Source organism: Triticum urartu, chromosome 7, assembly GCF_003073215.2.
Source record: "Triticum urartu cultivar G1812 chromosome 7, Tu2.1, whole genome shotgun sequence".
Lineage (NCBI taxonomy): Eukaryota > Viridiplantae > Streptophyta > Magnoliopsida > Poales > Poaceae > Triticum > Triticum urartu.
Window position 1 is genome coordinate 617,201,796 of NC_053028.1, and position 20,906 is coordinate 617,222,701.

The window sequence follows — 20,906 nt, forward strand, 5'->3', positions numbered from 1 at the left end:
TTCAGAGTACTGCAGAGGAAGCAAAGCAGAGGAAGCAGAGTCTGCAGTGTAGTCTTGCTGTTGGTAGTCTTGCATACTTGCTGAGCAAACTAAAGGAAGCAAAGCAAGAGATTGATGAGTAGTACCAAGTTGGCAACTGTACTTTTAGATGCAGGAGTGTCAATTGTGTGTGAGTACTACTCCCTCCGTTCCCTAATATAAGACCTTTCAGTTTTTTCTTAATTCGTATATATCTAGACACATTTTAGTAATGTATGTTCACTGATTTTAGTATGTATGTAGTCAATATTTTGAAATAGCTAAAAGGTCTTATGTTAGGGAACGGATGGAGTATTTCACTGAAGTTTTTTCAGTAGTGTGAGTGAGATTCTTAATTATACCATTAATCAGTGTGCATTATAATCACAAATGATAAATTAATGCAAGGGGTTTGTTTTATGTAAAAGCATCGGATTTGATGTATGCAAGCATCTGCCAGTAGATCTCTTTCTATGTTTTCATCTGATGTATGTTCCCTCCAATTAACATTTTTTCCATGATTAACTTCTGGCACATGATTCCACCAAGAAGACTGCTTTTTGTGCTTGAATTGTTCCAAGTGACTGTTGTTGTTCAGGAGAAGAACAGATATGTATGCTCCCTACACCTCAACAATGCAGAAGTGGTCAGAGTCATTTGTTTTTCTACATTACTAGCTGGTCTGTGCAGGGCGGCACGCTGTGCTTCGCTGAGGGGTTTGTGTGTTGGAATTTATATTTTCATAAATTTTTACTTGTCTTCTTCAATCGTGGAGATTTACTTTTACATATTTTCTTCATCAACGAAGCGCAGCGTGCAACAAAACAAACAACAATAATAAAGACAATCTAAATAGTCGACATCCGTACATATTTTCCTCTCACATTTCTTTTCCTTCTCATGTATATGTACAATAACATTTCTTTTCCATCTGTTCTTCCCATTAAGATCCAAGATAAATTTCAAATACCATGTTTCGTTCACCAGCAGCAATTACGATGTTCCGCACCATATTCTCAACAGATACGGGTTTCCTCTTCTGCTCACTTGGATGTTGTCACCGCACATCAACCTCTGCTATGTCACTCAGAGAGACCACCAACAGGCAACAGCCATGATAATAATACCGGATCAAGATATACAAGCCTGCACCCTCAAACTTTATGTAGCTCGAATACATGCAGTGAAGTCACAACATTAACCTGGTACACTACAAACTGAGAATATGATCTACACATTGGTAATATGATTTCGAGTTGTGCCGACATTGATTCTTAGATTAGTTGAACACAAATTCGTGCCCCAAAGAATGTAGCAGGATGATGATAATTATGCTTAAACAGAAGTTTCAAATTCCTTGCATATAAATTAGTAGGATGCATGTATATTGATTAAAATACAAAAAAATGAAGAAGAAAGCCACCAATTCCCACATTTTAAGCATCTGCCATTGGATCCCTTTCCATGTTTTCATCTGATATATGTTCTTCCTATTAACACTGTTACCATGAATAATAATAGGCAAACGATTCCACCAAGAATATTTCTTTTGTGAACTATTCCAAGTGACTGAATTTCAGGAGAGGAACAGATATGTGTGCTCTACTCCCTCGAGAAAAATTTACACCTCAACAATGCAGAATTTATTTGTCGCATCAAGAAGGCGCCAAAAAGCATGTTTCCTGAATCCTGATGCATACATGCATCATTGTTACCAACAGCTCATGTGTACTTGCTATCTGAATTTTGCAACTGCTGCAAATTTGTTCAGTACAATTGCTGTATATGCCAGACCAGCTTCATGTCACACTGCAGAGAAAGTCAATGCTTGACGGCAGTGGTGTTTACTTCACTGAATTAACATATTCATTGACATGGATCCACTGAGTTAACAAATTCAGTACAATTGCCACAAGTGATGTGTACATGCCAAATTTGGCAACTGCTGCAAATTTAGTTCCATTCAAATGGTGCCGGTATCAAATCAAACCACATGTCACGTCGCAGAGAAAATATATACTTGACGACGATGGTGTTTACTTCACTGAATATCTGAATGTACATATTCACTGACATAAACCCACTGGATTACAAGGGAATTTACAATGCCTGATACATAATCTGAATTCACAGTAACAACTTCAATCAATTACAACGGGAAATGTTGGCAACATTCACAGGTGTTGCAGTTCTTCCTCTTCCTCTGCACCTTCAAGTGTCATCCGCAGCTTCTCAGCTCCCTTCCTCATGCAGAGAAATCAGGAGTGCCCATTTTGACACTCTCGGAAATGACATGACCAAGGAGGAGAATAATCAATACTACTTCAAAGTGGCACATAGGAGAAGAATCAATACTTGAACAAGAGAGAAAGGGCTTACGCGCTTACCCATGGTTTCTATCCATTGCATTTTGCCAAACTTCAAAACTCCCAGCAAGACATTCAGAATACGAGCCATTGCGGTCGGTGTGACGCTACAGATAGGGTAAGAATTATTATCTGTAAACTTCCTCGGTTCATGGAAATATGTCCACACCCTCTTCCAAAATGTCGTCCCTTTTTTAGGGTCTTGTCCCATTTCCGTCCACGCTTCGCAAATCAATTTGTCCTCATCTTGTGTGTATCCTGCTTTTCCGCCTCCTTTGAGCATTTGTTGAGAGAGCTCCTCATGGAACAATGGCTCTTCGCCGATGTCCACACCATCTTCTTGCCCTTGGTTGTCGTGGTCGTCGATGTCCACATCATCTTCTTGCCCTCTGTTGTCGTGGCTGTCGGTGTCTTCTTGCCCTTCGACGTCCATATCCTCTTGCCCTTGGTTGTCGTGGTCATTGATGTCCACATCATCTTCTTGCCCTCTGTTGCTGTGGCCTCCATGGCCATCGGTGTCTTCTTACCCTTCGACGTCCATATCCTCTTGCCCTTCCGTGTACTGGCCACGACCTTCTTGGCTTTGGGTCTCGTCGTCATCGTACGCTCAGCCACCCTCGTTGATCATGCCCTACATGAATTCATTGCAGTAGGTCGGGTCTTCATGAGTCGGCCTTGGGGTCGGCGCTTCATCGAACAGCTTGCGGGCACTGAGATAGCTGCCCGTAAGAGCATCTCCAGCCGTTGAGCCCCCCAGGAGGCATTTTTTCGCTCGCCCTTGGGGGGCTATCGGAGAAAATTTTATCCCGGGGGTCGAATGATATCCACTCGTTGCCTCCCCCCCCGCCCAAGCACGCCGCCTGCTCGCGCCTGCGACCCGGCCGACTCCTCCTCGCGCCCGTCTGCCCCTCCCGCTTGACCGCGCGGCCACGGCCTCGGGCCGGCGTCAGCCCGCTCGCCCGCGCGGCCACGGCCCCGGCGCCGCTCTCCCTCCCTCCCAAGCCCCACGCCATGCTGCCGCCTGCCCGCTGCCTGCTCCACACGGGCCCGCCGGCGGACCCGGGCATGCTGGCGAGGAGCAGCACCAGCGACCTCGCCCCTGAGGGCGACGCCCCAGCCGGCAGCGGGCTGGTGCCCCGCGGGGTACGGGCTGGATTCGGACTTGCGGCGGTGCGGGGTCCCGGTCCCGGCCGCGGCGCCGGCGTGGCCGTTGGTCGGGGCCGGCGAGTGCGTCTCCGCCCGGCGGCGCCGCGCGAGCGCGAGCACTGCCCCATGGCCGGGTCCCCGCCTTGCATCGGCCTGCCATGCACGCGTTGAAGTTGTTCGCTGGCCATGCACATGGTGGTCCTGGGAGGAAAAGAGGAGAGATAGTGAGGTCTGAGGCTGACTTGTGGGGTTTTCGCATGCAAAATGGAGCGCCGGCGCCCCCAGCTGCGCCCCGGTTCTTTGGGTTTGGGTTGGTACCGCCGAGCGTAACTTTGGTCAAATCCGACGCTTTTTGGGTTTGTGGGGGCCTGACTGGGTGAAAAGATGTGCGCTGGTGATGAAAAAAAGCCTCCTGGGGGGCCTCTCGGAGGACGGCTAGAGATGCTCTAAGGATCTCCATCGCACACTTCTTTTGCATCCCGGTGGACGGCCGGCCACTGGTGCGTCGTTGAGGTTGAGAGCTGCCACCACGGGGAATGCCGACGCAATTTCACTCATTACTGGCGAGCCGTCCCGAGGCGACCCAAAGAAACGGGACGCGCCCAGGTCGTGTTGAGGATGGAACCCATACGACGACGGCGATGTCGAAGTGTGCTACGACTCCGGATGTGGAGGGCGGGTTACCGACGAGCCCATGTTGGCCACGGTCGCAGCAGCAGCGGCAAGAATGACCAGCTCGCCGCGAATCCCTACCACGAGAAGGGCACGCTGCATGGCCTGGGCGACAATGAGATCAGTTCTCCGCATCGGCGTCCTTGCGCCGTGCGGCCTCGACTGCGGCACGGGCTGTGGCGACATCTTTTTGGCACTACCGGACTCGCGGTCTATGCCTATGGCCCAGGGCCGTCGGCATAGGTCCTTTGCCGTCGGCATAGATCTATGCCTACGGCTGCCGTCGGCATAGACCCGTCGGCGTAGATCACATCAGCGTAGTCTTGTCAGACCGTCGGCGTAGTATAGCCGTCGGCATAGGGGCCTATGCCGACGACCTGCCTTCAGCCGTCGGCATAGTTTAGCCGTCGGCACTGTTTTTCGTCTGACGGCAACGGATGGCGCCGTCAAAAGCACCGACGAATCGTGGAATGCCACGTGGCACAGATATGCCGACGGCTAGGCCGTCGACATATCTGTGCCACATGGCATTCCGTGGTTCCTCCTGGTGGCAGGTCTATGCCTACGGCAAAGCCATAGGCATAGACGGAATAGATGTCCACATCATCTTCTTGCCCTCTGTTGTTGTGGCCTCCATGGCCATCGGTGTCTTCTTGCCCTTCAACGTCCATATCCTCTTGCCCTTCCGTGTAGTGGCCACGACCATCCTGGCTTTGGGTCTCGTCGTCATCGTACGCTCAGCCACCCTCGTTGATCATGCCCTACATGAATTCATTGCAGTAGGTCGGGTCTTCATGAGTTGGTCTTGGGGTCGGCACTTCATCGAACAGCTTGCGGGCACTGGGATAGCTGCCCGTAAGAGCATCTCCAGTCGTTGAGCCCCCCAGGAGGCATTTTTCTCGCCCCTTGGGGGGCTACCAGCGAAAAATTTATCCTGGGGGTCGAATGATATCCACTCGTTGCCTCCCCCCACTGCCCAAGCACGCCGCCTGCTCGCCACCGCCCCGCTCTGCAGCCTCGCGCTTTTGACCCGGCCGGCTCCTCCTCACGCCCGTCAGCCTCTCCCGCTCGACCGCGCGGCCACGGCCTCGGCCCGCTCGCCCGCGCGGCCACGGCCCCGGCGCCGCTCTTCCTCCCTCCCAAGCCCCACGCCATGCTGCCGCCTGCCCGCTGCCTGCTCCACACGGGCCCGCCGGCGGACCCGGGCATGCTGGCGAGGAGCAGCACCAGCGACCTCGCCCCCGAGGGCGACGCCCCAGCCGGCAGCGGGCTGGTACCCCGTGGGGTACGGGCTGGATCTGGACTTGCGGTGGCGCGGGGTCCCGGTCCCGGTCGTGGCGCCGGCGTGGCCGTTGGCCGGGGCCGGCGAGTGTGTCTCCGCCTGGCGGCACCGCGCGAGCGCGAGCACTGCCCCATGGCCGGGTCCCCGCCTCGCATCGGCCTGCCATGCACGCACTGAAGTTGTTCGCTGGCCATGCACATGGTGGGCCTGGGAGGAAAAGAGGAGAGAGAGAGGTCTGAGGCTGACTTGTGGGGTTTTCGCATGCAAAATGGAGCGCCGGCGCCCCCAGCTGCGCCCCGATTCTTTGGGTTTGGGTTGGTACCGCCGGGCGTAACTTTGGTCAAATCCGGTGCTTTTTGGGTTTGTGGGGGCCTGACTGGGTGAAAAAATGCGCGTCGGCGATGAAAAAAGCCTCCTAGGGGCCTCTCGGGGGGACGGCTGGAGATGCTCTAAGGATCTCCATCGCACACTTCTTTTGCGTCCCGATGGATGACCGGCCACTGGTGCGTCGTTGAGGTTGAGAGCTTCCACCACGGGGAATGCCGACGCAATTTCACTCATTACTGGCGAGCCGTCCCAAGGCGACCCAAAGAAACGGGACGCGCCCAGGTCGTGTTGAGGATGGAACCCATACGACGACGGCGGCGTCGAAGTGTGCTGCGACTCCGGATGTGGAGGGCAGGTTATCGACGAGCCCATGTTGGCCACGGTCGCAGCGGCAACGACAAAAATGGTCAGCTCGCCGCGAATCCCTACCACGAGAAGGGCACGCTGCATGGCCTGGGTGACAATGAGATCCGTTCTCCGCATCGGCGTCCTTGCGCCGCGCGGCCTCGACTGTGGCACGGGCTGTGGCGACATCTTTTTGGTTTGCCACCACCTTCATCCGGCCAACCCTCTTCGCCGTTTCGGCGACCCTCTACTCCGGCGTGAGCTCCTTCTTCAACTTCTTCTCTGGGCACATGGCATGGGCGAACACGTTGTTGGCCGTGGCGTCTGGGATGAAGGCGGTGACTGGGTTGGGCACGTCGGCTATGTCGCAAGGGCGAGAGAGTTTTTGGGGAGAGGGCAAAAATGGGGTGGACGTCCCACCGACAAACGGGTCGGGGAAGGACAAGGAAGGGCGTCACGGGCATCCGGGCCGACGCAAACCCGGTCTAAAATTGGGTCAGAAATGGGTCACGGCGAACAAAAAATGACACACGTTCGTTTGTGTCTCCACCTTTAGCTGCGCGTTTATCCGCGTGGACACAAACGAACACGGACGGATGAAACGGGTTGCCGCGTTAGAGCTGACCTTACTTTCGGGGAGGTAGTACTAGCGAAGATGGACGCTAGATGGTAAGTTTTCGTGGCTCTCGACGTAACACGATTTTTTTTCAAAACTATGATATATTATATAGCATTTTCGAGAACTATAGCACGTAATGCAAAAAAACCAAAACTAGTAGCCCGTCGGCTAGGTGTTGGCCGAAGTGGCACTTTTCGGTCGCAGCTTGGCCGAAATGGGCTTTTCGGCCCGCGGTTGACCGAAGATACGCCTAGTTGGGCCGAAAACCGGGTGTCGGTGGAAATATGGCCGAAAATAGTAGCTTCGGCCTGGGGCCGACCGAAGTGGGCCTTTTCGGCCAGGCAGCGGCCGAAGTACTTTTCGGCCACGCATCGACCGAAAAGTGCCGGATAAGGCACCGCGCGGCGTCTCCTTCCTCTCGCCTGTTCGCCTCTGTTCTTCTTTCTCTCTCTTGTTTCTTCTCTGTACCTCACCACCCCTAGCTGATCTCCTCCGTTTGCCACCCATTTTCACATCTAAGCCACTGAATCAGTAGATCGTAGCAATCTCAAACGGCCTACGGTGTTTTCTTTTGCTATGGGATAGTTTTCTGTGCGTTTGGGGAGGAGTAGCCATGGTGGGGAGGAGGAGCCATGGTGGGGAGGAGGAGATGCGGTTGGGCAGGAGGTGTTGATGAGGAGGAGCAGGAGTTGTGGGGGAGCAGCAGCTGTGGAGGAGGAGGTGCGGCTTGGGGGTGACTGGAGTTGAACCTCCGGTCATCGAGGGGGCGGCGGTGGTGCTGTCGTTGTTCGGTGGTGCAAGCACCTCCGCTAAGGTATAATCATCTCCTCACAAATTTTCTCTGAGTTGCATAGTTTAGTTAGCGTAGATAAATTATATTGTGAATTGTAGTGTTAATTTGTATGTGGTGGCATTTTAACGGAGTAATAATTGTGTTAGTGTAGCGGAATAATAATGATTGTGTTAGTTTAGCGGATAATAAAAATTGTGTTAGTGTTAATTTGTATGTGGTGGCATTTTAGCGGATTTTAGTTAGTGTAGCGGATAATATTAGTGTTCGTTGTGATTAATGAGAAGATGGCAATGTCTGACAGGTGAAAATGTCCGAATCAGTAAATCTGAATGTTTACTACGGCGCTAGTAATGTTCGATATAATGAGTTGGGGGTTGATCTCAACGAGTTTAAAAATGGCGTCATGACACTAGCAGACCCGGACAGACTGGACATTAGACAATTGAAGTACTGGTTGACAACTAGTTTCGGGCTGGATCCTGAAGTATGTTCCGTCAGTATTCATGCATTGTGGACCAAATCTTGTAAAAATGTCAAGTGGGAGTTGATGCCGGTAGATAGGAGCCAGCATTGGTTGTCCTTGTTAAGACGGTGCCGAGACCGAAGAATCCACCCATATGCACTTGTGCAACCTGTGCCGAAGGAGGAGAATATCGTACAACTCCACAAGGGGTATGAACCCGGCCAAGGCAGTGAAGTGGCTAACGAGATTGTTTTATCCGGGTCGCAGCCACAAGATGTGGATGCTAGCCAACCCGAGAAAGAGTCAGACTACGTGCCACACAATGTTTGTGGTCCTGATACTGGGCAGAGTTGCCAGTCGATAATATTAGCTGGTTCTGGTATTGCTGATGGGGGTGAGGAAGGGGATGAAATGCAGAGGGTGATGGAGGAAGAGGACGAGGATGTATTGGTGGAGGAACTGGATTCTGAAAAATCTGAGGATGAAGTGGAGGTACCGATTCCTTCTGCATGGGAGCAGGACATATCCACCGGCCTTACGGTCAACGATGGCCATGAGACTCCATGGCAGTATAATCTGAACCAAGTACATATAGGGGCTATGTTTGATACAAAGAAAAAATTGAAGTATGCGGTGATAAAGTGGGCTATGTCTACGTAGAGGGTTTTCCGGACACACATATCAAGTCCAACAAACTATACCGTGAAATGTGTTGTAACAGGTTGTCCTGGGAAGGTGCACGGGCACGTGCCGAAGTATGACATCCACTGGGTTGTCACCATTGTCGTCCCACATAATTGTGTGAGGAAGAACCTGCTGGTGAAGCATCCGAACCTGACTTCAAGTCTCATTGCGCAACTCATGTATACTGAGATAGTAGAGAAGAAAGATATGGAAGCAAAACACATCCAGACAGTAGTGAAGGTCAGATGGAATTATGTCATTCCTTATGGGAAGGCTTGGAGGGCTAAGCAGAAGGCTATGGAGGAAAGGTTTGGGACGTTCTTCGACTCATATGATAATGTTGTCCGTCTCCTGGGCATACTAAAGGAGAGGAATCCTGGCACTTATGTGAAGGTACAACACATGAGATTGCTGAGTATACCAGATTTCAAGGTGTTGAAACGAGTGTTCTTCTCTTTTGCTATGTGCATCGAAGCTTTCCGGCATTGTCCTCCTGTTATGTTTGTGGATGGTACATTCCTGACCGGTCAGTATAGAGGGCAAATCCTGACTGCTATTGGTGTGGACGGGAACAATCAAATCATCCCACTTGCCATGGCATTTGTGGAGGGTGAGAACTTTCTCAGCTGGGTATGGTTCTTCCGCCAAGTGAAAATTGCCATCGTGAAGGACCGACCAAACGTGTGTGTCATTCATGACAGACATGCTGGTATATTGAAGGCCGTGAAGACACTTCGTAATCCAACAGATGACGAACCAACACCTTGGAGGGACTTGCAGAGCCGGTGGTGCATGCGCCATCTTGGGGCTAATTTTTTCATAGTTGAAGAACAAGCGGTTGATGAACTTGTTCAAAAAATTATGCAAGCAGAGCCAGCAGCGCAAATACGAATTTATTTGGTCAAAACTAGATGAGTTTACTAAGAAGCAGGTTTGTGCGAGGAAGAAAATGGAAGAAGATCAGGTTAACTTAGCAGCACTCATCGCGGAGCTAGAGGAGCCAGTAGGTCTTTGTGACTTGCCAGCAATTGACCCTCCTAATACTAAGAGAAAGAAGGGAAGGGCAATAAAGAATTTTTCTGAGTGGATAGAGAAAGAGCCTCCAATGAATTGGTCTTTGCTGCATGACACACATGGAGCTAGGTATGGCCACATGACAACCAATCTTGCAGAGGTGTATAACTTTGTGCTGAGAGGGAATAGAGCATTGCCACTCACAGCTATTGTGGAGGCTGTATTCCATGGCACTTTGAGATATTTCAGAGAAAGGCACGAGTTAGCAAAGAAGCATATTGAAGATAATCGGAACACACCTTATTGTAGCCGTGTCATGGAATACATGGCAAAGAAGATAGAGAAAGTAAAGAAGCACACTGTCAGACTCATAGGGAATCAAGAAAGGAGGTATGAGGTTCAGCTTCCTACCGATGGTTTTGGTTCTGGAAATGAGGTGAAGACACACGAGGTAAAAATTGGAACAGAATTTTATCCAACGTGTGAGTGTACATGCAACAAACCGAAGTTGTTGCACCTACCTTGCTCTCATGTGTTGGCTGCCTGTGGCCAGATTGAGTTGGATGCTATATCCTTCGTGTCCTCATACTATTTAAAAGAGGCAGTGCTCAACACCTGGACAGGCGAGATGACAGGGTTTAGAGTCGTCGGCAATTTCAACAAGGTAAACGACGGTGAGAGAGTATACATCCCGCATCCAGACCTTCGGCGAACAAGTAGGGGCAGACGAAAGGCCCGTCGCATCAGGAACGATATGGACCAGTCTGAAGCTGGTGGAGCAACCAGACAATGTTTGTTATGCGCGGCTTATGGGCATAGGATGAAATATTGTCCCGACCTGAACAAAGATGGTGCTTCCGCATCGACGAGTGCTTCCACATCGACGGCTGCGACAACAGGAGCAAGAGGCGGACGTGGTCGTGGCAGTCGAGGCCGAAGGGGCGGACGAGGAAGAAATAACTCACAAGCTATATAATGTGTCATAGTGGGTTTTAATATGTAATATGTCAGGACTATGTTTTAATATGTAATATGTCAGGACTATGTTTTAATTTGTAATATGTCAGGACTATGTTTTAATTTGTAATATGCCAGGACTATGTTTTAATATGTAATATGCCAGGACTATGTTTTAATTCGTAATATGTCAGGACTATGTTATAATTTGTAATATGTCGTACTATGTTTTATTTGCACCTGAGATTTGTTGTTTGAATTGCAGATATGTCTTCGTATCCGTTGCTTAATGGTAACATCGATAGAAAGCACCGGGGCGCCCTTACAGAAGCGGGCAACAACTTAGACGTGTTGGTCACTCGTACCCCAAAGACTAACTGGCTGATACACGATTCATGGGTTGATAGGTATGTGTGCATATAATGGAGTCCATATAATGACTTACTATGTTTGACATACTTTTCATAACCGCTAACAATCTCTTTATTTTGTAGGTTAAGTTGGGCTGGACTTCTACCCTTGGCACGGCTAGTTGAGGGTACATTGGATGAGTGGATTGATGGTCCGGACTTAGATGAGGCAGGTGAACCATTGTAGTTACACAAGAGGCAAGTGAAACGTTTCTCTTACGACAAGTCACTCCTTACCTGCTTAGTAGATAGATGGAGAACAGAGACACATACGTTTCACTTTCCCTGGGGAGAGATGGCACCTACTTTACAGGATGTGTCTTGTTGGGATTACCTCTGGCCGGTGCTGCCATAGGTCCCTTAGAGGCAGAATCTGGGTGGCAAGCAGCGATGCAGACCCGTTTTTTGGCTGCGGTCCCGACTGCTAGGGCCATAGACAACGATCCTCATGGACCTCTTTTTAGATGGTTGAGCCAGTTTCAGGTAACCATCACGGCCACTTAAACAAATGTTGTTTTTTAGTTGTCCGATGTTCATACAATTATTACGTTTCTATGTAGATTGTCTCGTTAGGACATCCCGACGTTCAGTTGTCGGAGGCACAGATTGACCGGTCCCTAGAGGCATATATTCTTTGGTTGTTCGGCAAGACGATGTTTACGGAGAACCACGTGACCACTGTCAATGCACGACTCATCGGTATTGCACGAGAGATAGCTGACGCATGTTGCCCTGCGGATATTCTACAGAGGAGTTTTGGTTCTGCTGTGTTAGCGGCTACGTACAGAGGCCTGTGTAAAGCTTTCTTGTTGAAGTCTAGAAAATCTAGTCTTGTTGGATGTCTATTATTGTTGCAGCTCTGGTCATATGAGAGATTCCCTATTGGACGACCCTATGTCTACGTTGATAAACCTTTTGGTTTGGAGGACTTAGTTGGGACTTATGTGCCTGCTATCGGCGACTTACCTACTATGGGATCTGTTTGGACACGGCGAGAGGTACTTTTCTATTAAGTAATAATTAATTCAATTATTTCTTGCCATTCAATAGTATTACTAATGCTTATTTGTTGTCATGCACAGAGACAGTTTGCGCATACTCGGGTTAGGGGATGCTACCCGTCCTTCATGGCGCAATTTAATAGTTTGCACGAGGATCAAGTTATTTGGGAGCCATACTCGCCTCAGGCTATATCATCGAGGTACCCAGTTGGGATTTCTGGATTGTGCACTAGAGATCGGCACTTTTGGATGACCAAGGCCAAGTTGGTGTTCGACGTGACGGTTGAGGAGATGTCTCTTCATAGGGTGATGAGACAGTTCGGTCTATATCAAGAGCCTGAGATTCCAGATATTCCACACTTGCCAGAACACGTGCACAAGTAAGTACTAATACTATTTTAGTTGTCAGCTCTGCATTCATAATATACCTAATCATGTATCGTGCATGTCAATCTCAGGGACAATCGCCTAGGAGGAAACAAGTCCATGGCTTATTGGCTTCAGAGCATTACCCCTTACGTTGACGAATGGACTACCACTGCGACAAATATCTGGGGTGAGGTTCGGCCCTTTAACTGGGAAATGTTCGGGTTGTATCTGCAGCGTTACCGGCATACAACGAGGATCTACTTGGTTCCATCAGCTGCTCCTGATCAGATCGAAGCCCCTCTCACCAGCGATATGTACCCAACTGTCTCTGTTGTGCGAACCAGACACCACGCGGTAAATGCCTTGGTTCTCATATGTTAAGTCTTTTGTTAATCTGGACATATTCGCTTGGTTGTCTATTCGTGGTGTCTATCATACAACGAGGATATAATTGGTTAACTCTTTGTGTATAGGGTGACTTGACAGTACAGGCGCGAGAGGAGGTTTCCGCTTTAATGCGGCGCTTTCAGAGGGAAGAAACTATCCCACCGCGAGAGGGCGTCTCATGGTCGAGGCGTCTTGATGACAAGCTACGCGGGATTTACGCAACTGTTACGTGTAGACGGACTTCGGATGTTGCACTTCCTCCTCCAGCACATCGTCCGCCACGTCCCTCTGTACAGCATTCAGAACCACGACCCTCTGTGCACCGTTCAGAACCACGACCCTCTGTGCACCGTGCAGAACCTCATCCTTCACATCCAGGGAGCTCTTCCTGGCATGAGCCACCTCCTTCACAGCCAGGGAGCTCTTCCTGGCATGAGCCACCTCCTTCACAGCTAGGGAGCGCTTACTGGCATCAGCAGATGAATCTAGGTAACACTACTTACTACATTCTTTTGAACAGCGTAGTAATCGTTCTTGCATTCTCAGCAGTCACTGATGCTTACTGGTGGTGCTTCGTTCATGCATTTGTATCAATTTTACATGTTTTACTTTACCACAGGCGGCAACCAGTCGCAACCGTTCATGCATTCAGAGCAGTCACCGATCCTTAGTGGTGGTGCTTCATACTTTGAGGGCGACCGCGAGGATGATGACCAAGCTACAAACATTTATGGATTCTCGCAGACAGTGTTTCACACTCCACCACCACCACCGACGCAGGAGACATAGACCGTGACAGACGAGGTTAACTATGGTCGTGGTTATCGCGAGCCTCGTCCACCGTCTCAGCGCTTATCGCCTTTCGGTCCTCGCCCGAGAAAGACCCAGACTTGTCGTCGTCCCCCGCAGTGATATGCTTATCTATCTATGTATGACTCATTATCTATGTTAGTTTCAGACTATTCGCAGTTGTGTGTCAGTATTTATGTATGAGACATGCTTCATGTATGTGCTACTATCGCACTTGCTTCTATGTGATCAGGAGACATATATTGTTTTATGTATGCGAGAGACATATTACTATTAATTCGCATTCTTATTCCAGTTACATTTCCAAATAGACTACAACTGATAATTAAGATACAAGTACATCTAAATTAAATGATGCGGCTGAACTTGTGCAATACATCTTACATACTACAAAATGAAATTCAGATAAAACATAATGCCCTACAATAATACAATACAAACTAATAATGCAAATACATATGAATGAAACGGTACAACGGGAATACATCTTACATACTACATGAAGTCATCATCGTCATCCTCCGTTGATGCAGCCCTCTTGCCCTTCGACGATGCAGTCCTCTTGCCCTCCGTCGATGCAGAACTCTTGCCCTTGGTCGATGCAGAACTCTTGCCCTTCGAGGATGCAGAACTCTTGCCTTTGGACGATGCAGAACTCTTGCCTTTGGACGATGCAGAACTCTTGCCCTTCGAGGATGTAGAACCCGGAAGCGGCGGCATGAAGATATCATCGTCGTCCTCGCTCTCTCAGTCCATAAAAATGGATGCTTTTCTGTAGTCCTTCTGAAAGTTTCACTCTTCGGCTCCACCACCTTCTTCCACCTTTCATGCAACCTAAGAAGTTCTTTACGTACCTCCTCATAGGTCCTTTCAGGCCACCCAGACCTACGTAATTCGTGAGCCAACTCATTCATTATGGTGTCACTACCGGTGAGTTCGTCCCATGGAACTATCCTATTGTCCATCCTGAAATCGGTAGCTAGACTCAGCAGAGTGCTGCTCATCTCAGGGTGAAAACTACGATCAAATGGATAATGGGACATCTCGACTACACTACACTGGAATGCTTATCCACCTCCACCGGAAGGGGGGTTTATAGATACAGAGAAGAAAATGGCGGGAAAGAATAACTGCGGTATGGTGGGAAAGGGTTGGCGGGAAGGGGTTGGCGGGAAACGGGTGGCGGGAACATATGGCGGGAAGGGGTTGGCGGGAAACGGGTGGCGGGAACATATGGCGGGAAGGGGTTGGCGGAAAACGGATGGCGAGAAAATACATTTCAGCCTAATGTATGAGCCATGCAATTTCGGCCTACACGAGACCAAAAAGTACTTTTCGGCCTAGGCTTGACCAAAAAGTCTATTTCGGCCTACACTTGACCGAAAAGTGCCTTTTCGGCCAGGCCCCCACCACTTCGGTCAAGAGAGGGCCGAAAACTCTACTTCGGCCTAACTGTGGCCGAAAAGTCCTATTTCGGCCAAGAGATGGCCGACGGGTTACTACTTTTGATTTTTATGAAAATCATGCTATAGTTTCCGAAAATGCTATAAAATATATCATAGTTTTGAAAAAAAATCACGTAACACATCCTGGCCATTGCCGGACGGATTCACGCGTCTGCCGATGTGTCCATGCTGAACTCGGATTCCTGACGCGTTTCCTTGATCCGAATTGGAGTGGAGCTCGCCTTGCACATCATCAGAACTTATATAAGCGTACTACATCCACAAGAGAATTCATCGCTTTCCTTGATCGCCCAACCTTCTGCCTACACCCGCGAGACAAGAGCGCCACCGCTAGGTCAAGGTCACACAGAGGACAGAGATCGCGTTCGCCGCCACGCCATGGCCGCGCCCACGCAGAGCAGCCCGCTCCGCCGGTGGAAGCGTTTCTTCCGCGCCTTCGACTCTGTGGACGCCGCCATCAAGCCCTCCGACCCTGACCACTCACGCGGCGAGCTCCGGCGCGCCAGGGTCGACATCGTGGAGCAGCTCTGCGACGCCGCGGACGACGACCAGGCGGAGCGCCTCTGCAGGATTCTCGACGACCACATGGCGGAGTCCCTTGAGACGCTGCGACTGATTCCGGTGATGCCCAACCTGTTGGCTTCCACGGACCTCGGCAAGTCCGTCTGCGCGCTGCGCAGGCACGAGTCGGAGCGCGTCCGCGTCCTGGCCAGCGGCCTCGTGAGCGGGTGGAGGGCGTCGATGCAGGACGAGCTCGCCAAGGTCAGAGACGCGCTGCACAAGCTTGACAACATCAACATGCCGCAGACAAAGGAGATCACCGCCGGTCAGCAGCAGCAACATGTCTCCGCCGATTCTGACATAGCCAAGACGAAGGCGTCGGTCATGAAGACGGTGGCAATCAGGAAGGATGCGTCCGGTTCAGCCGCTGGCCTCTGCTCCGAGGAGAAGATGGAAGCCGCGAAACGCAAATTCCGCCAAGGTTACCAAGAAGCAGAGGACGCCAAACGGCTGCGCAGGACACAATTGGTGCAGGCGCCCAAGATGATGCAGCCAATCAGGAGGTGCACCAGCTCCATGGTCAAGAAAACCTTGTCGATCAGGACGCAGCTTCACATGGCTTAGGGCTCTAGCTCAAACAGTTGGAACATTCAGTACTGCAGTTGTAACTAGCATTACTGTAATGCAGTTGCTTGCTTGTCTGTTATGTACATGATCGAAGGAAGTTGATGAATTAAAAGTGAGTTTCGGTGTTACAAATCTACTGACATGTTCAAAGAACTTGGGAAGAAATTACTCGTCGTGTTGGGAAAGATGTGTTAGCCTTAAAGGTGAAACAACTGCTGGCCATGCTGGGTTGTTTTACAGAGGGAGTAGTATAATAACACAGTTGGAGCATGTCTGAAGAATTTAGCATGCAATGGAATTAGCCAAACCCTTTCTCACAGAGCTTCTTCTGTAGTGGTATCCTCCCGCTCTTCTTTGCCTCTCCTACCAGTTCCTGCTACACCAACAAGATTGCTTCTGTGATCGAACTGTTCCAAGTGACTGTTGTTGTTCAGGAGAAAAAGAAGATATGTGCGCTCCCTCTAGAAAAAGTTTACATCGAATTTATTTGTTGTATCAGGAGGGCACCAAAAAGCTCATGTGCAACTTGCTCTCTGAATTTTGCAACTGCTGCAAATTTCGTTCGATACAATGGGCGCCAATATCAGGCCAATTTCATGCCACATTGCAGAGAAAAGAAACACTTACAACACTGGTGTTTACTCCACTGAATTCACATATTTATTGGCATAGATCCACTAGATTACAAGGGGGCTACAATGCCTGATGCATCAACTGAATTCACAGTACTATACAACTTCATTCAAAATCAACTGAATTGCAGGAAAACGTCGACAGCATTCACAGGTGTGTTGCAGATTCTCCTCTGCCTATGTAATTCTGAGCAAATCGAGAGCAATAGCAACACTAACAAAGCCAACGAGAGGCGAGCTCGGCAGAGAACCTGAGCAGCATCAACCAACCCAGCCGAGCATTGATCGTGGCGCAACCTGGTGGAGCAGAGCAGAGAAGAGCAAGAGAGCAGCAGCGTGGCGCAACCCGGTGGTGCGGAGTAGAGCAAGAGAGCAGCAGTAGCAGCACAGGGGAGCGAGTTAAACATACAAGTGTTGCTGCTGTTGTTGTTTTCTTCCCGAAATGGCACTTACAATGCAAAGTGTGATGTGCTCTAATGTACCACCAGAGCCTTGAGATCGTCTAGCGCACCACGCTTTTGTCCAGACCGCATTTCTGGGCTTGTAACTGGCGAGTCGTCTCAACATGAGTAAGCAATGAATCAAGGTTCCCTAAACTAGCCCCGTTCTATGACTTGGAGGCACTCTCCAACGAATTTACCTGCTCCCCGACACCTCACGGTCCGTCGTTACCGACACGCATAACGAAATGGTCAGAGTTGTTTGTTTTTCTACATTGCTTGTCAGAGTTGTTTGTTTTTCTACATTACTTGTGATTTACTACTACACATACGACTAGGGATTAGGAAGACCTGGAAGCAGTATACTACCACAACCACAAGGGACCTGCCGTTAGCCGTAGAATAAACGTTGGTATACGCTGCTTCTCTTTTCATTCTTGAGCTAAACTGAGTAAAGATTTGCTAAAGAAGGAGAGGAAATTATAGCTACCCTTGGCTGCACATGTTCCTCGGCGAGTTTGGGTAAGGCCGCAACCCGTTCTTGATCTAAACTACCATCCATTTCTTATATGGCTCATGGATTCAGTTGCAGGAACACTATGCTGTGGCCATAAGGTTTTCAGGCAAGATCATTGAAAAGGCAATGCTCCAGCGGCTCCGCTGTGCATCAAGCAGCAGCGACAAAGCAGTCATGCCTTTTCATGGCCTCGCTGTTGTGCTGCTGCTGCTCTGTTTTGCTTCTCCCACAAGTTCCTGCACGGAGCATGAGGCCACCACACTCTCTGACTTCCTAGGCGGGCTCGTGCCGGGCAGCAACGGTGGACTCAACGTGTCATGGGTGAATGGCACCGACTGCTGCAACTGGGAAGGCATCGTCTGCAGCAGTGATGGCATAGTCACAGATGTCTTGTTGGCTTCCAAAGGCCTCAGAGGGGTCATCTCACCATCCCTTGCCAACCTTACGGGGCTCTTGCACCTCAACCTATCCCACAATTCTCTTGAAGGCAGCCTACCAGTGGAATTGTTCTTCTCCAGAAGCATCGTCGTCCTCGATGTCAGCTTCAACCGCCTCGGTGGTCATCTGCAAGAGATTCAATCCTCAAGTCATGGTTTTCCTATCAAGGTGTTGAATATCTCAAGCAACTCCTTCACAGGACCGTTTCCGTCCAAAACATGGAAGGCGACGAAGAGTCTGGTTGCTCTTAGTGCAAGCCACAACAGCTTTGAAGGACCCATATCGTCTTCTATCTGCATCAATGGCCCATCATTTGCCATGCTTGACCTCTCACATAACAAATTCAGTGGCAATATTTCTCCAGGGTTTGGCAGCTGCTCCATGCTGAGAGTGCTAAAGGTTGGCCACAACAACCTTACCGGGCCTCTCCCTGATGGACTATTCAATGCTACCTCACTGGAGCACCTCTCTTTGGCCAACAATGGTTTGCAAGGTGTTCTTGATGGTTCCAGCATAGTCAAATTAAGCCGTCTGACTGTCCTAGATCTTGGATTGACTGGTCTCAGTGGCAAGATGCCAGACTCTGTCAGCCAGCTAAGAAGATTGGAGGAACTCTACTTGGACAACAACAATATGTCTGGTGAGCTGCCATCGACACTAGGTAACTGCTCAAATCTCAGATACATTACCATCAGGAACAACAGCTTTATCGGGGATCTTAGCACAGTCAATTTCACCATGCTGGATCTGAGGATAGCTGATTTTTCGATGAACCTCTTCACCGGTCCAATTCCTGAAAGTATCTACTCATGCAGCAATCTAGTTGCGCTGCGGCTGGCTTACAACAACTTTCATGGCCACTTCTCACCAAGAATAGGCAATCTCAGGTCTCTCTCCTTCTTTTCAATTACCAACAACTCTTTTAAAAATATCACAAACGCACTTCAGATGCTCAAGAGCTGCAAGAACCTCACCTCCCTGCTTATCGGAACCAACTTCAAGGGTGAAACCATACCACAGGATGAAACAATTGATGTTTTTGAGAATCTTCAGGTACTGACCATAGATGATTGCTCATTGGTTGGGAAAATTCCTCTTTGGATATCAAAGCTTGCAAAATTGAAGATGATAGATTTATCAGTAAACCAACTCAGTGGACCAATACCATCCTGGATTGATGAACTGGGCTTCCTATTCTACCTAGACATATCAAGCAACAACCTTACAGGAAATATAGAAATTGCATTGACAAAGTTGCCGATGCTGCTATTAGAGGAAAATGTTGCGAAGTTGGACCCAAAGTTCCTTGAGTTGCCTGTATTTTGGACACCATCACGTCAATACCGGATGGTCAGTGCTTTTCCTAGAATATTGTGTCTAGAAAACAATAATTTCACTGGAATAATTCCCCCTGAGATTGGTCAGCTAAAATTGCTCGACGGCCTCAATTTAAGCTCCAATAGCTTAACTGGTGAAATACCACAAGAAATCTGCAACCTCACAAACCTGCAAATTCTTGATCTGTCCAACAACCAGCTCACAGGTGAAATACCATCTGCACTGAGTGATCTGCACTTCCTTTCCAGATTTGATGTTTCTAACAACAAGCTAGAAGGGGAAGTTCCAAGTGGAGGACAGTTTGATTCTTTTTCAAATTCCAGCTACAGTGGGAATCCAAAGCTATGCAGACCTATGATCGACAATGACTGCAACTCAAGACCATCTTCAGCCTCTGGGAAGCGACGGAACAACTTGCGTCGTGCGTTAGTTATCGGAATCACCGCGGGGGGACTCATTGCTCTCATTTTGCTTGCATGCTTCCTTATTGCAAGGTTAGCATATGATGATCACACTGAAAATGTGGTTCCCCTTCGAAGAAGGCGGTGATGGAGATCTTAAGTTCTTAACAGACGCGGTGCTGAAAATCTGGTTCTTATGAACATTGTGCTTTTCTTCCCTCCTGTACTAAGACATGGCTGAAGTCTTCATTGTTTGCCAGGACTTTATGCGCGTCCTTCCCAGTTCTCCTCTGCTATGCAAACAGAGCAAGATATTATATGTCGTAGGCCTCGATTTAGGGTGTAATGTAGTTTCTCGAACTAGATGTGTATAAGATATTAAGATTGTAAGCTAGTATTACCAGCATATACCTCCATACATGTCAGCAATCAAATATTCTAAAGAAGGTAAATGTTTAAATCCTCTAGTTAGCGAGCCCCCAACGTTTTTCCACAGAAATGAGTCGACCAAGAACATTACAGTGGGGGATTTGGCTACAGCAGGAGCCTAATGTAACAAATGAGGATAGACTGCTCGGACTCAGAAGCTTGAGCTCGAGAACTTACGATTCCCACGCGCATCGTTCTGCATTTTCACCACAGAGCCATTCGCACGCGCTGCCGGTGTCGGCCGCCGGAGCCGCGGCAGCCCCTCGGTCACGCGCGCTTGGGCGCGGCCTCGTGCTCGTGGGGGAAACCGTCGCTTAGCTCCGCTCCGCACGGTACCGAGGCGGCCGCCCGGCGAGGGCTCGACGCGTAAACGGAGCACGCACGCCGTACCCGAGCGGCGGCGTCCCCGTCGGCCGGCGCGGACGCGAGAGGGGAACGGGCTATGAGCTAAGGA

At 49.5% G+C, this 20,906-nt stretch overlaps 1 protein-coding gene and 1 pseudogene across 1 annotated transcript; both read left to right on the forward strand.

Moving 5' to 3' along the window:
- The first annotated feature begins 15,311 nt into the window (after positions 1-15,311).
- On the forward strand, positions 15,312-16,424 carry LOC125525024. The gene has a single exon (XM_048690050.1). It carries the CDS (start codon positions 15,508-15,510, stop codon positions 16,252-16,254), a length of 747 nt encoding a protein of 248 aa, XP_048546007.1. The 5' UTR covers positions 15,312-15,507; the 3' UTR covers positions 16,255-16,424.
- A 514-nt stretch (positions 16,425-16,938) lies between these two features.
- LOC125525023 lies at positions 16,939-20,310 on the forward strand (annotated as a pseudogene).
- Positions 20,311-20,906: the final 596 nt, after the last annotated feature.

Coding starts and splice junctions, on each gene's coding strand:
- LOC125525024 (XM_048690050.1), top strand. CDS start 15,508: ATGGCCGCGCCCACGCAGAGCAGCCCGCTCCGCCGGTGGAAGCGTTTC.